Consider the following 14,715-nt stretch of genomic DNA (forward strand, 5'->3'; position numbering starts at 1 on the left):
TCTTCCACCAAGTAAACCAACTAGCATCAACTACAAGGAGTAATCAACACTACTAGCAACCCACAAGTACCAATCTGAGGTTTGGGTACAAAGATTGGATACAAGAGATGAACTAGGGTTTGAGATGAGATGGTGCTGGTGAAGATGTTGATGGATATTGACCCCCTCCTGATGAGAGGATCGTTGGTGATGATGATGGTGATGATTTCCCCCTCCCGGAGGGAAGTTTCCCCGACAGAACAGCTCCACCGGAGCCCTAGATTGGTTCCGCCTCGTGGCGGCGGAGTTTCTTCCCCAAAGCTTGCTTATGATTTTTTCCTTGATGAAAGACCTCATATAGCAGAAGATGGGCATCGAAGGGCCACCAAGGGGCCCACGAGGCAGGGGGCGCGCCCAGGGGTGTAGGGTGCGCCCCCACACTCGTGGCTGCATTACTAGGAAAATGCTTATAGATAGAAGTTTACCAGTAGCGCCTGTTTATGACCCTACGCTACTAGTATTTAGCAGTAGCGCTTGGCAGAAAACACGCTACTACTAATATATAACAGCAGCGTTTGTTTGCTTGGGCCGCGCTACTGTTAGATGGGCCGCAAGGCAAAAGCAGTAGCCCACTTAGTTGTAGCGTTTGTTTTGAACGGGCACTACAGCTGGTGGGCTTAGCAGTAGTGCCGGCCTCTAAACAGCACTACTACTAGAGCAAAAGAAAACCGGCCCGAGCGCCCCCGCACCCCCTCACACTCTCACAATCGATCCCCTCCGCCCGACGACGCCGCCGTGGTTAGGGTTCGTCCCTGGCCGCCTCACCCCCGTCGACGGTGCCGTGCGCCGCCACCACGCTCGGTCGCCTCTCGCCAACTCCGACGCTCCAGCCCCGTAAGTCCCCCTCGATCTCCTCCTCCATGCGCGCGCCACACTAGCTAGGCTCCAATCGATTTTCCACGGCGGCTCGCCATGTTTGGGGATTTAGGGATTGCATGGTGGCTCCGCGCTTCGATGCGACATGCTCCTCGCGTGATTGGGGAGAGAGTAGAGAGAGGGGTTAGGTGAGAGAAGTAGAGGCTTTTTGTTGCTCACCGAAACTTAGGAGAGAGTAGAGAGAAGTAGCTAGAGAAGTAGAGGCTTTTAGCACATATAATTGAAACTTGGGTTTCAATTCTTGGCTGCTGCCCCTGGAGGAGTGGTGGCGGCGGCGGTGCCTAGTGTTGTAGAGTTTAGAGAGGAGGCGTCCATGTCGTGACTATTGTTTCCGACATTTAGGATCATTGATGTAGTACTTGTAACTACTTGTCATTCCTTCGCTGGAACAACCATAGTGCTCAACCGTAGAATCGTGAGCATTTTTTAGCTCTGATATGACAGCAACGGTTGAGGGTTTCAATTCTTGGCTACTGCCACTAGCTTCTTTGTTGATGCACATAAAGATATGACCAAGAAGCCCTCATTGTTATGTGGTTTCATGGAAAAATCAATGCTTGATTCGATACTCTCTTTCAGGTTGAAGAGAGTATCTGTATGTGGTGATGCTCAAATTGCTAAGTTCTTATGATGCTGTTTGTGAGCCCATTTTTGGTAAATTTCAGAAAAAGAAAACACAGATAGATAGAGAGTTGTATCTGATCGAAAAGGGGGGTGTTTGCCTTTTATAGTTTTAGTTATTGTGCATCTGATGCCAAAGGTGGAATGGATGTTTACTTATTGTGTTCTGGAAGATTCTTAGCTGGTTCAACTTTTGGATGTGGGAATAGATAAAGTGTTCCCCTGGACTGAACTTTATGTTTACTTTTTAGTTATTATTTTGCTTGCCATGTGAACTCTAGCTATGAAAACTTTATGTTTACTTTTTGGATCATTAATCCTTTAATCATATTGCTTTAGGGAAATGGCGCCACCACCACCACCACCACCATGTCGACTGTGCAAGTCAAGGTGCACTAGCAACCTTGCAACTGGCATGCTGTTTGGCATCTACTTCGAGTCTAGTTTTCTTCATGCGGCGGTAATAAATTATATGAAACTAGTAACTACTATTTTGTTTTTAGTGTTATTGGCATTAATGCATCGTGTATATATCATTTTGCTTTTTTTACACAGATCATCCCATGCAATGTGAGGTCAGAACTCAACAATCTGACTGGAGACTCTGTGACCTTTGAGGCTCCTGGGGGCCCCTACACTATGGAGATCGAGAAAGGACGAAAGATGACGCGGGTGGGAGGAGATGGATGGGTCCGTTTCATCGACCACATGCATATCACCGGTGTTGAGTTGATCAGCTTCTCCTTCAGAGCTGAAAGACCCAAGCTGGCCGTGATTTATGTCAACAAAGCAGAAGATTATGAGGATGATGACGACCCACTCGGTGATGCCATCGTAGCTCAAAGAATGAAGTTGAGCGAGGAGGAGGTGTGCAACCTATGGGACATCATTCCGCCACGTGCTGACTTCGTCGGGGTGCCATTCATGACCTGCCTGACAAGTACCATGGTTGATCGACATATCATGGTATGTTGCATTTACTGTAGTTTTTAGAGTAATTTGATGATATGCTTTATTGTTATACTTAGTTTAGAGTTCGATGATATATATGCTTAGTGAATCTTATATGCTTTATTGTTATACTTAGTGTAGAGTCTGATGATATATATGCTTAGTCAATCTTATATGCTTAGTGAATCTTATATGCTTAGTGAATCTTATATGCTTTATTGTTATACTTAGTGTAGAGTCCGATGATATATATGCTTAGTGAATCTTATATGCTTTATTGTTATACTTAGTGTAGAGTCCGATGATATATATGCTTAGTGAATCTTATATGCTTAGTGAATCTTATATGCTTTATTGTTATACTTAGTGTAGAGTCTGATGATATATATGCTTAGTGAATCTTATATGCTTAGTGAATCTTATGTGCTTAGTGAATATTATATGCTTTATTGTTATACTTAGTGTAGAATGTGTGAGGCTACTTATTAATTGATATGTTTTTCTTATTCAGCAATTGCCAAAGAGCCTATCTAAGAATTGTGGTATCAAGCCTGATGAAGAAGGCTCTGCTAGAATACGCCTTACCGCAAGGGGCTCCGTCACCACTTGTGCGTACGGCGTGGACACGGACGGTCACACACACTTCAACTCGGTTGGGTGGAAGAGCTTCCTCGTCGGCAAAAATCTTCATGTTGGACAGGCAATCCTAATTACTATGAGGAACACCCACCGCCCAGGCTTGAGGATGATGGTCGTCATCGACATCATCTAGAACTTCATATGCATGCGTGTGGCTGTTGAACCATATATATGCTAGTATGACTACCTAGTAGACTTATCGACTATGATCTATCCATGCATTGTTGACTACTATATGAGTTTGTGAGATTGTGTGGTTATATTAAATGTGGTACTGTCGTTAATGTTTGTGAGATGGTTCTCTGAACTTAGTTTATTTGCACTAGACTTGTCTTGATTTCCATGAATATTGCACCTGGCTGCTTTTTTATTTTTTATTTCTATTTTCCTAGTTGTAGCGTGGGGAGAAAATAAGGCGCTACTACTACGTGATGATAGTAGTAACGTTGGTGGAGAAATCGGCGCTACTAATGAGTATTTTAGCTGCAACGCTTGTTTAGAAACGCGCTACTGTTAAATAATAGCTGTAGCGCCCTAGCAGTAGCGCGGGTGCCCGCGCTACTGGTATGTAAAAAACCAGCGCCATTAGTAAGCTTTTCTCTAGTAGTGCTGGTGGGTGGCCCCCCTCTGGTACTTCTTGCGCCCAATAATTTTTATATATTCTGAAAATAACTTCCGTGAAGTTTCAGGACTTTTGGAGCTGTGCAGAATAGGTCTCTAATATTTGCTCCTTTTCCAGCCCAGAATCCTAGCTGCCGGCATTCTCCCGCTTCATGTAAACCTTCTAAAATAAGAGAGAATAGGCATAGGTATTGTGACATAATGTGTAATAACAGCCCATAATGCAATAAATATCGATATAAAAGCATGATGCAAAATGGACGTATCAAGTGCCACCTCATGTGCCCCCGGGGAAGGCCATGGTTTGCGTGGTGTACGTATCACAGAGGGGGGGGCACTTGCATGAGTGCATCTGCTATTATCGGGGCTTTCCCTTTTAGAATCTCCACGACATTCAGCGGATTTTTTTGGAAGGTATTGTAGTAGCTCGATAGAAACGAACGCGACACATCCAAAGAGGGAATGGGCTTACCATGTGTGATTTCATTCCGCAAGTGCCAGGTCCGCCAAAGAACCATGATGATCCTTCTCCTGATATGCTGATTGGATTCAGTAAGAAGATGAAGCAGCCATTCCGAGCCCGTGCATATGATGTCAGACCTATTAGGCAGTGGCCAGATTGCCCGCATTGTATCCCAGAGAAGAGCAGCATTAGGGCATACAAGCAGCGCATGAAATGACGTTTCCACATCCCGATCACATAGACTGCAGTATGCGGATGTTCCTATATGTCTTCGACACTTCTCGGCATTTGTAGGAAGCGATCCCGAGATGACCTGCTAGGCAAAGTGTCGCATCCTGGGGAGAGCAGCCGCATTCCAGACAAGCTTCCACACCGGCCGGTCACCTGTTGGGGCGGAGCTCAACGCACCCTGGTTGACATGATCCCTCAGTGTCGACATTGCAAAATGATAGGCACTCTTGACCTTCAACATACCCGATCTGTCCCAAGGCCATGACACAAAATCATCCATTTGACGCAGAGATGTCCAGATCTTCTGTATCGCCTCTACATCAGCCTGCCAGAAGAACTGTTGTAGCAAATTAAGCTTCCAGTTACCATGGTCATCAAGAAAGTCTTGTACTCTGTTATGGCGGCAATTGCGCTTTGGCAAATTGGGGGTAAATGGAGGACCCCTCAGAATCCACGGATCCCTCCAAGCTCTTATGCTAGCACCATTGCTGACCCGACAGAGCATACCTCTTTTCACTAGGTCCAAACCATGCTCGATGCCCTTCCACACCGCAGAACTGTTCGCTGGGAAAATTGTATCCACCAGGTTCCCGTTAGGAAAGTACTTGGCACGAAGCAGTTTAGCACACAATGAGTCTGGAGAGGTGAGAAGCCTCCAGGCTTGTTTGGCTAACAGTGCCTGATTGTAGGCTCACATATCATGAAAACCAATACCTCCTTGAGATTTAGGGAGCGACATTCATTCCCAAGCAACCCATGCCATCTTTTTCTTCCCATTCTCCACCCCACCAGTATTGTCTCATCATTTTTGTCAAGTCATCACAAAACAGATAGGGGAAGCTTGAAAATACTCATAACATAAACCGGGATAGCTTGAGCAACAGCCTTTATAAGCACCTCCTTACTTGCAAAAGATGAGTATCGTTCCAGTTCACCAAACACTTACTCAACCTGGATTGCAAGGACCAAACCGCCCCTTATGCATGCGCCCCTTAGGAACCGGGAGGCCCAAATATTTTGGTTCGAACTCTTGTTGTATTACGCCCAGAATATGTTTTACCTCCTCTGCAACTTGACTTGGACAACTGTCAGCAAACATATGGAACACTTGGATGGGTTAATAAGTTGACCCGTAGCTGAAGCATAAGTGCTCAACACATCCTTGAAAATCATCGCCGAATCAGTACTTGCACGGAAGAAAAGCAAAGAGTCATCCGCAAATAACAAGTGTGATATAGCAGGAGCTCTTCTGCAAATTTTGATAGCCTCAAGCCCTCTTTGTTGGACTGCCACATGCAAGAGAGATGACAAGGAATCAACCACAAAGAGAAATAAGAAAGGTGATAAGGGATCACCTTGTCGCAAACCATGGGAAGGTGAGAATTGCTTTAAAAGACGGCCATTAAATTTCACTGAATATTTAACCGATCCCACACATTCCATGACCAGAGCAACCCACCGTGGGTCAAAACCCCACTTCAAAAGTGCACGCTCCAAAAAGTCTCAATTCACACGGTCATATGCCTTTGAGAGATCCAGCTTATAAGCACAAAAATCATTATTCCCGGAAGAGGTTTGGATGTGGTGGATACACTCAAAAGCAATAATAGAATTATCCGAGATTAAGCGTCCTAGAATGAATGCGCTTTGATTTTAGGAGATAAGATGCGTTAGACATGGTCTGAGTCTATTAACCATGCACTTAGACACTATTTTGTAAATCACATTGCACAGATAAATTGGACGAAAGTCCTTCAGCTTCGCGGGATGTTGGATTTTGGGGATCAACACAATACATGTATAGTTAACCCCCACTGGCATGTGACCGGTGACAAAAAACTGACGAACAGCCGCATCATGGAAGGTTAACTATACGTAGTTGCGGCTGTTTGATGTACACATACGCATGTTACTGGGTATTTTTTCTAAAAAGAGAAAATCTTAATTATACATCGATTGATGTACACAATTGCTATTTGCATCAAAACTCGTGGGGCAGAGGATGTATACCCAGTAAGGTTAACTTTTACGATGTATAGTTAACCTTCCACGATGTATACCCAGTAAGGTTAACTATACGTATGGTTTCGTGACAAAAAACCGGTGATAAAACCTTACTAGGTATTTTTTTCTAAAAAGAGAAAATCTTAATTATACATCGGTTGATGTACACAATTGCTATTTGCGTCAAAATTCGTGGGGCAGAGGATGTGGTTACGAAGGAAGAGGAAGAGGGTGCGACGGTGCACAAGGGAGATAGGAGGGAGGAGGAGGCAGGGGTGTGGCTATAGCGGCTGACTGGCTAAGGATTGGGTGGCTAGGGTTCATACAGTTCTCTGGCCAATGGGCTTTCCCATAGGAACAGACCAATCAGACCGTTCCACCATCGCACCCAGCCAAGACACACGACCCCATAAACGAATTGGCCCACCGTGAAAACACAAATGAGGTGAAACATGCAGTCAAAATCTAACGGCTGAGGATAGACGGGGTGAAAACACAACCAGACGGCCAGGAATGCTCGAAATCGGGGGCTCGCCATGGAGGCCGGTTGACTAGCATCCTAGTCTTTATCTTTACCTAATCTTTATCTTTATTTTTAATATTAAAAGGAGGATTGTTTTTCCACTTTTTTTAGTCCTTCTATTTCTTTCGTCTGTCGTTTTCGCCCGACGCTAAGAAATCGTCGCTAAACAAATTTGTTCCCGTGGGGGATCGACCTCAAAGACCATCCTGCTGAAAGGATACACACTAGCCAACCCATTAAGGATCTCTTGTCTTCTTTAAAAGAGATAAAGTGTATATGTATTGAATGGTTGGATGGGGACTATGGGCCGGCCCATCAATGCTGCACAAACTCCATTGTTAGACTAAATCCCACGTCGCCCGCTGAAATAGAATTCTTTCCATTTATATATGTTTTTCAGTTTCCTGGTATTAAGTAGCCGTCTTAGGAATTAAAAATAATCAAAGAGGAAAGAAAGGACTGAGACAAAGAAATAATGAAGACGTGCAATAATTAAGGCAAGAAAGGAATGGAGACAAAAAAAATAAGGAAAGTAATGGAGACAAAAGAAAGTGAAGGAAAGAAATTGAGGCAAATAAAGAAAGAAAGGAAATAAATAAGGCAAGAAAGAGACAAAGAATAAGAAAGGAAATGAATTGGTAAGGGGAGGAAAGAAATCTCAAGCCGGGCAAATGCGACCAGGGGCCTCAGCCTAGCACAAAACACACGTGTGCATTCTGGACGTGAACAGTACACTATTGCGTGGACACATCTAATATTTTTTTACATACTTATAGTGTTTGTATACAATTTTGGTCATCTAATATTTTTCTTTTGCGAGTAGACCATCTAATGATGATTATTTGCTATAATAAAGGTATGCCAAATGAAGTTCCTAATGTTTTGCTTTTAGGTGTTATTATTTTCTATCATATATTTCTTTTATCTGGGTTTTTCACCGCAAAAAAAATCACATTGTAAATTTTCATATATGTTTCACCAGATAAATGGCTTGCTTTTTGGAAGATGTTTTTGTCTATTTTTCTCTTTTTAACCAACAATGACTTCTTATATATAATAGGTTAATGTATTGATGCGAATACAGTGGCAAGTTAAATCTTTTAATAGTTGACATGGAGTACACCCCATGGATGTCGAGTGGAAAAGAGGAAGTCGTACACCAATTTCAGTTAGAGAAACAAGGAAGGAAAACTCTCTAATTAAACGGAATTATATGAAGCGCATAATAAAAATGTCGATGACCTATTGAGATGTTTAAAATGGGATCACTTGGCCATATGGAGTGTCGTGAATTTTTATCCTGTTGCAATGCATTGCTTTTTTACAAATACCATAGGAGTGCAGGTAATTTTTATCCTGTTGCAACGCACGGGTATGTGGCGGACTGAAAAGAGGAGATGAGATGGATGAAAATTAGTGAGGCATGAGACGTATAACAATGTCTCCCATTGCAACGCTCGGTCATTTGTGCTATGCATACTAAAAGGATGGACTGATTGTCAACTCATGCCCCATATACTACCTGTGTAATAAAATATAAAACAGCTTTTTAATCTAAATCTAGACCAAAAATCATTTTATATTTTGATATGAAGGCAGTACTACATAAGGTCTAAATTGCAAATGAAATATTGTATAAGTATATCTGCCACTAATCCTAATATATTCGCACATTTAAAATAAGTGTATATAACCAAGCCTCTATATCCGGCAAGGTTTTCGCTCCATTATTCACCACTTGGATGAAAATGACCCATGATGAGATTTGGATATGGCACGTGCTATTTTTTGGTACATGGTGTTGGAAAATTAGGCAAGTTCATGATTAATTCCAGTAAATAATTCATGACTAGAAGAGATACTAGCATGCAAAAATCTAGCAAACTAGAAGAACAGCAAGACATGCATAACAGCAGCAAACACGTAACAGTAGCTGTAGAAACAGACATGAACAAAGGATGTTGGACGTACTGATCGTTAGCTATTATGGGTGCGACAGTGTTGATGACGATGTTGTCGACGATCTGCTGCTGTCGGCGATGAATACGACGATGAGTAGCACCGCCCGACTTGGACGGAAGACGACCCGTGATGACGAATTTGAGCAGTCGCGCACAGCGCTTCCCAAAAACCTAATTCGTCCTCTCCCGGTGCAGGATCGCAAAGACGAACGGTTCCGGAGACCTGCTCTCCCAAGCGCCGATGCACGCCGGCGTTTGGGATGGAGTAGACTACGATGGCGGCGCAAGTTGTGAGATGAGGCAAAACCCTAGGTGTTTTTCGGTGTATCTCTGGCTAGCTGTATATATATTAAGACCAGAGGCGGTATTGTGTCGCGACTACAATCCCAAACCGACTCGGTTTCTAATTCGTATACTTGCCGGACAAGAAATCAAAAAACTTGTCTGCCAAGACATAAAAATAAAACGGGGCGAGGCGAGCGAGCGCGCGTGTGGTTTTCCCTTTCTCTTCTCACACATCACTTAGAGTGGTAGAGAGAACCCACTATATAAAGAGGTCCAACTCTTCTTCAACTTCCAAGGTGGGACTAAACTTAGCACCATCACTTGCCATTTTACACATGGGTTTTGAGATTTCAGAAATTGCTATGGGCCTAGCCCATTAATTCTAACACACGGTGGTGTACAAATGCATTGTGTATCGAGGGTTTCGTTCCAAATTTTTTGAACTGCTGTGATGCTTCTTTTGGTGGGTTTAGTATTTTTGATTGCATGTGGGGTAAGTCGGGACATGCAACATGCTCTTTGTCCCTGATCGGTTCACGTGGGCTCGATGAGTTTGATTTGACTACGTCCCTCTTTCTTCTCTGGATATTTGCATGCATATACTGATCCCGTGTTCAATTTGCATGTGGACAGCATGATGCTAGCGTGTCTTTGGATTGGGACGATCTGATCTGCATGTCCTCAGATATTGCCTACGTGTCATTTTTTGCACAGGTTCACATTTTTTAAAACGTGATTTGTGGAGGTATGGGTGGTGGGTTCCTTCCAGATATTTCGTTAGTTCTCTCTCTTCTAGATTCTTCTCCTCTCCTAAAGAAGGCTCCCGTAGAATCTGGTGCAGCAGTTCCACCGCTTTTATATTTGCTTATAAATAGACTCCTCTCCGTCCCGATGCTCCATACCTCACCTCTGCCGTGCCATCAGTGCCCCATCGTCGAGCTCCCACCCCCCAGCCTGCCTCTTCTCTTCGTGTGGCCAAGCTGGAATGGAGGGCACGATCAATATTCGTGGAGCCCCAGGCTTGGCCAGGCATACATTCATTAGTTTCTTTTTTATATTTATATACATACAAGGCCCAGCCCCAGGCGTGCAAGCACAGCCCCATGTTCAGCCTACATAAGTTCCCACTTCCCAGCCCAATGGAGATGTCCTATGCCACAACTCGAGACCACCATAGTTGGTTTGGTTAGTAGCGATTTCTAAAGAATCATTCATCCAGTGTTTCGCCTCATCTTTTGCCCAATTGATCAAAAAACGTCTCCGTTCACAGCTGCGCCGCCTCAGCCGCCCGCCATTTCCCACGGGACAGATCGGCGTCCCGCGTCTGTACTTGCGCCCAGGCGGCTGGCGCTCGCCGCTCAGAGCACGGATCATCGCCTCGTCGACTCCTAGCAGTGCCCTCCGGGCTCCAGCCCTTCTTCCTTATCATCTTCAGAATCGGCTAGACAGCAAGACAGGACAGGTAATCTTCAGTTTATTGTATCTGTCATCTAATTTTCTTTAGTTTTCTTTCTATTTGCCCAAGTCAATGAGTTTGTGACATTCAATTGTATTACTTTAATCACTTCTATTTCATTGTTATTTGTTAACAGGAAATATTGTTCAAAATCCAAGATGAAGAGGATTCAAACAATTGAAGAAGAAATATTGTTCAAAATCCTTGATTCTGCTTTGTCACTACAGCAACCGTAGAAAGAGCTTTCTCAGCTATGAGCATTGTCAAAACTGAATTGCGGAATAAGATGAATGATGAATGGATGAATCATCGTTTGGCGTGCTATATTGAGCGTGATGTATTTGCAAGCATTGATGATATTAAGATTATACGGTGCTATCAAAAAATGAGGAAACAAAAGGGGCTACTACCTCGTGCACTTCGTGACAATGGTATTTTTTTTTGCAAAATATCATACGAACAATTGATTTTAGTATATGTCCAGTGTCTTAATTTTAAATACTCGATTTTATGTTTGCAGCTCCAGGTCTTTCTACTATTGCTGGTGAAGAAACAATTGCCTAGAATTAAGCAAGTCTTCATCAATTTGGTACCAAACAATGTTTGTAAAATGCACTTTGTTAAATTATTTGTTTTATCAAATTTTCTCTCATGGTAATAAGGAATTTACATTTCATCTTTAATGTGAATTTGTGGCATACTTCTAGCACATGTTGGTGTGCATGCTATTTGACGTTATTTTTAGTCAGTTAGTTTTAGCCCTAGGCTTTGAGAAATCCTGACTCCGCCTCTGGGTGCAGCCATGCAGGTCATGCCGCTGTTGGCCGTGGAGAACGTGCCCCGCGCGGAAGTCATGCTGGGCTCGCCGGAGACGCGCTGGCAGTGGCGCTACTGCGCCTCAAGCGCGTACCGGTGACCTCTAAGGCGTCGAGACCCGAACACGGCCGAGGTCTTGGCGGATGGTGCCGAGCTTATCAAGCCCGCCGTCAACAGCACCAGGCCGCACGTAGTGGCCCTGCTCGCGGAGCTTCGCTCCTACGACCTACTGTTCGAATTCGCCACGCTCCTAGGTTGCCGAGGTTGCGCCGTTCCAGTTCGCTATCTTCTCCGTCTTCCTCATTTGTCACTGTGCCAATCTCCCAGTCCCAGCTTCCCGGCTTCACCTACATGTTCACTAGCTTCAATGGTGAGTCGTGCCTGTATTGTACGCCTGCGCCATCGCTAACCTCGAGGACAGTGATGCCCTCGTGATCAAAACATGCGTCGTCATGAAGTGCTCCGGCACTGAGGAAGCCGTAGCATGTGGCCGCTACAAGCAGTCCTTGTCGGCAATACCACGGCAGACAGAGACATCCATCAACAGTCGTCAACCCGGATGGAGGCTCAAAGTTAACGTGGAAGCGCCCTGTTGGGAATAAGCCGTGCTGAGCCCGGTGTGCGGTGTGCGTGCGTGCGTGCGGTGGCCACGTCGGACTCGGGCCAGGGCGAGCTTGGGCGCGTGCGTGCGTGCCCAAGTGTAGGTGTGCGTGTGTGCGCGTGGCCGCGTGAGTTAGTTGGCGAGGTTTAGGAGGAGTGGACTGCGTCGGGCGCGCAGCATGGCCGCGGCGATCGCATGCGTGCGTGATCGGAGCGCGCGAGCCGGCGCGTGCGGGGCGTGGCGAGTGGCAGGTGGGTGCGTTCGAGCGCGGCCCGGCATGTCGGACCTCGCGGGTATAAGATCCACTCCACCCTTGTGTAATCGCTGACGAGATCGAGTTCGTGCTCGAGGAGAAATACAAAGAACCCGTCCGTGTGTGGGGGGGTGTTCATGCGCCGGCAAACTCTCTGTGTTCTTCCTCCTCCTCTCTGGTCGTGTGTTCGGTGATCACCGTCGAGTGCTCGAGATCGCTGCGCCAACATTTGGTATCAGAGCAAGGTGACGGAGCGAGCTGAAGGAGATCGCCGGCGATGGCTCTGGTTCCACACGGCGGAGGCAGCGCGGGCGGATCGGTGTCCATGGGGATGCCGGTGCTCGCGCCGGACGGCTACACCCTGTGGGCAATCAATGCACGGGCGATCCTTGATGCCCACACTGAAAGGATCGATATGGTTGACTAGAGGGGGGGTGAATAGGCAACTAACAATTTTTAGCTTTTCTTTAACAATTTAAACTTTGCATCAAAGTAGGTTGTCTAGATATGCAATTAGGTGAGCAACCTATATGATGCAACAAGAATAGGAACACAAGCAAGCAAGTGATATGATATAAATAAGCTTGCACAAGTAAAGGCACGAGATAACCAAGAGTGGAGACGGTGGAGACGAGGATGTGTTGCCGAAGTTTCTTTCCTTTGAGAGGAAGTACGTCTTCGTTGGAGCGGTGTGGAGGCACAATGATCCCCAAGAAGCCACTAGGGCCACCGTATTCTCCTCACGCCCTCACACAATGTGAGATGCCGTGATTCCACTATTGGTGCCCTTGGAGGCGGCGACCGAACCTTTACAAACAAGGTTGGGGCAATCTCCACAACTCAATTGGAGGCTCCCAACGACACCACGAAGCTTCACCACAATGGACTATGGCTTCGCGGTGACCTCAACCGTCTAGGATGCTCAAACACCCAAGAGTAACAAGATCCGCAAGGGATTAGTGGGGGGAATCAAATTTCTCTTGATGGAAGTGTGGATCGAGGCCTTCTCAACCACTCCCGAACAAATCAACAAGTTTGATTGACTAGGGAGTGAGATCGGGCGAAAATGGAGCTTAGAGCAATAATGGAGCTTAGGGTTGGAAGAGATGAGTCAACGGGGAAGAAGGGGACTCCTTATATAGGTAGGACAAAGATCCAACCGTTACCCACCAACCAGCCCGCCGCCAGCGGTACTACCGCAAGGCTGCACGGTACTACCGCTTGCTACCAAGCGGTACTACCGCACGGCCATGCGGTACTACCGTACAGGCCCGCGGTACTGCCGCAACCCCAGCGACAGCAAGGTCAGATCTGACGCGCAGGAGCTGAGGGTGGTACTTCCACGAGTACGGTACTACCGCGCCTCCATGCGGTACTACCGTAAGGCAGAAATCCCCTAGCCAGGGGGGAGGAAACATCCGTGCCTAATTCCGCAAAAAAACGGAAGAAGCAAAAACCCGACACAGTAGTACTGCCGAGGGGCGGTACTACTGCCTGACAACATAGCGCGGTACTACCGCGGAGCGAAAGCGGTACTACCGCGGTAGGTGTGGATGTAAAAAATGGCATCCGCCCCTACTACCGCAAAGGAGCGGTACTAGCCTGGTGGGCAGCGGTAGTGCAGCTCCAGAGGAGCGGTACTACCGTGGGCACCTGCGGTACTACCGCGCCACCGCACGGTACTACCGCTGGTGCCTACGGTACTACCGCTCTCCTGGGAGCAGTACTACCGCGACCCAAATCAGCAGCCAGAACCAGGGAGGCAAGAAAGCGGAGGAAGCTCCAAGGGAAAAGGAGGGGACTAGAAGGAGACGTGTACGTGATGATTCCACCCAAATCTTTCCGACGCGGACCCCCTCTTAATAGTATTGCTTTCCTACGACTCAAATCCACCAAAAAGAAACGTAGAAAAGACGCCGTCTTCAACAGTCTTCGAGGGGCACCCAACCGTCTTGTGCCTAGCGATGAAATGTCTGGGATACTTAAGGCACATGATTAGTCCACAAACGCGTTTTCATCAATCACCAAAACACTTTAGGGATAAATATGCCCTTACAATCTCCCCCTTTTTCGTGGATTGATGACAATACGGGATTTGCACAGGGGAAATAATATTAAGCAACCACAAACCCCTCCTCTCTAGAATATAGACGGGCTCTCCCTAGATGTGTGCCACTTAGATGAGTGCTTTGAATTGCACGGCACACATACTAGGATCAAAGCTCCCCCTATATTATAGAGACGAGGCATATCTAGTAATAGGAAGGCTATCACAAGACAAGATAGCACAAACATAAGTTAACTAAGATAGATAGAGTGCATATGTCTTACACCATATGAAGGATAGGTCTCGAAAGCTTAAACCAAACAAAAGC

General features: G+C 45.9%; 1 protein-coding gene and 1 long non-coding RNA gene across 3 annotated transcripts; both read left to right on the forward strand.

The window, feature by feature from the left end:
* Positions 1-770: 770 nt before the first annotated feature.
* LOC147991279 (uncharacterized) lies at positions 771-3,437 on the forward strand. Its single transcript, XM_087538263.1, has 4 exons — positions 771-873; positions 1,876-1,996; positions 2,092-2,502; positions 2,999-3,437. The coding sequence occupies exons 2-4, from the start codon at positions 1,880-1,882 to the stop codon at positions 3,257-3,259; spliced, it is 789 nt and encodes a 262-aa protein (XP_087394389.1). The 5' UTR covers positions 771-873; positions 1,876-1,879; the 3' UTR covers positions 3,260-3,437.
* A 6,674-nt stretch (positions 3,438-10,111) lies between these two features.
* LOC125533646 (uncharacterized) lies at positions 10,112-13,074 on the forward strand. 2 transcript variants are annotated; one of them, XR_015613491.1, is made up of 4 exons: positions 10,112-10,676; positions 10,807-11,101; positions 11,191-11,259; positions 11,471-13,073. It is a non-coding gene; the product is annotated as an uncharacterized LOC125533646 (long non-coding RNA). The 2 variants fall into 2 exon arrangements; XR_007294324.2 differs by having other exon boundaries at positions 11,191-13,074.
* Positions 13,075-14,715: the final 1,641 nt, after the last annotated feature.

This window comes from Triticum urartu, chromosome 1A, assembly GCF_056163025.1.
Source record: "Triticum urartu cultivar PI428250 chromosome 1A, HENAU_Tu73, whole genome shotgun sequence".
Taxonomy (NCBI): domain Eukaryota; kingdom Viridiplantae; phylum Streptophyta; class Magnoliopsida; order Poales; family Poaceae; genus Triticum; species Triticum urartu.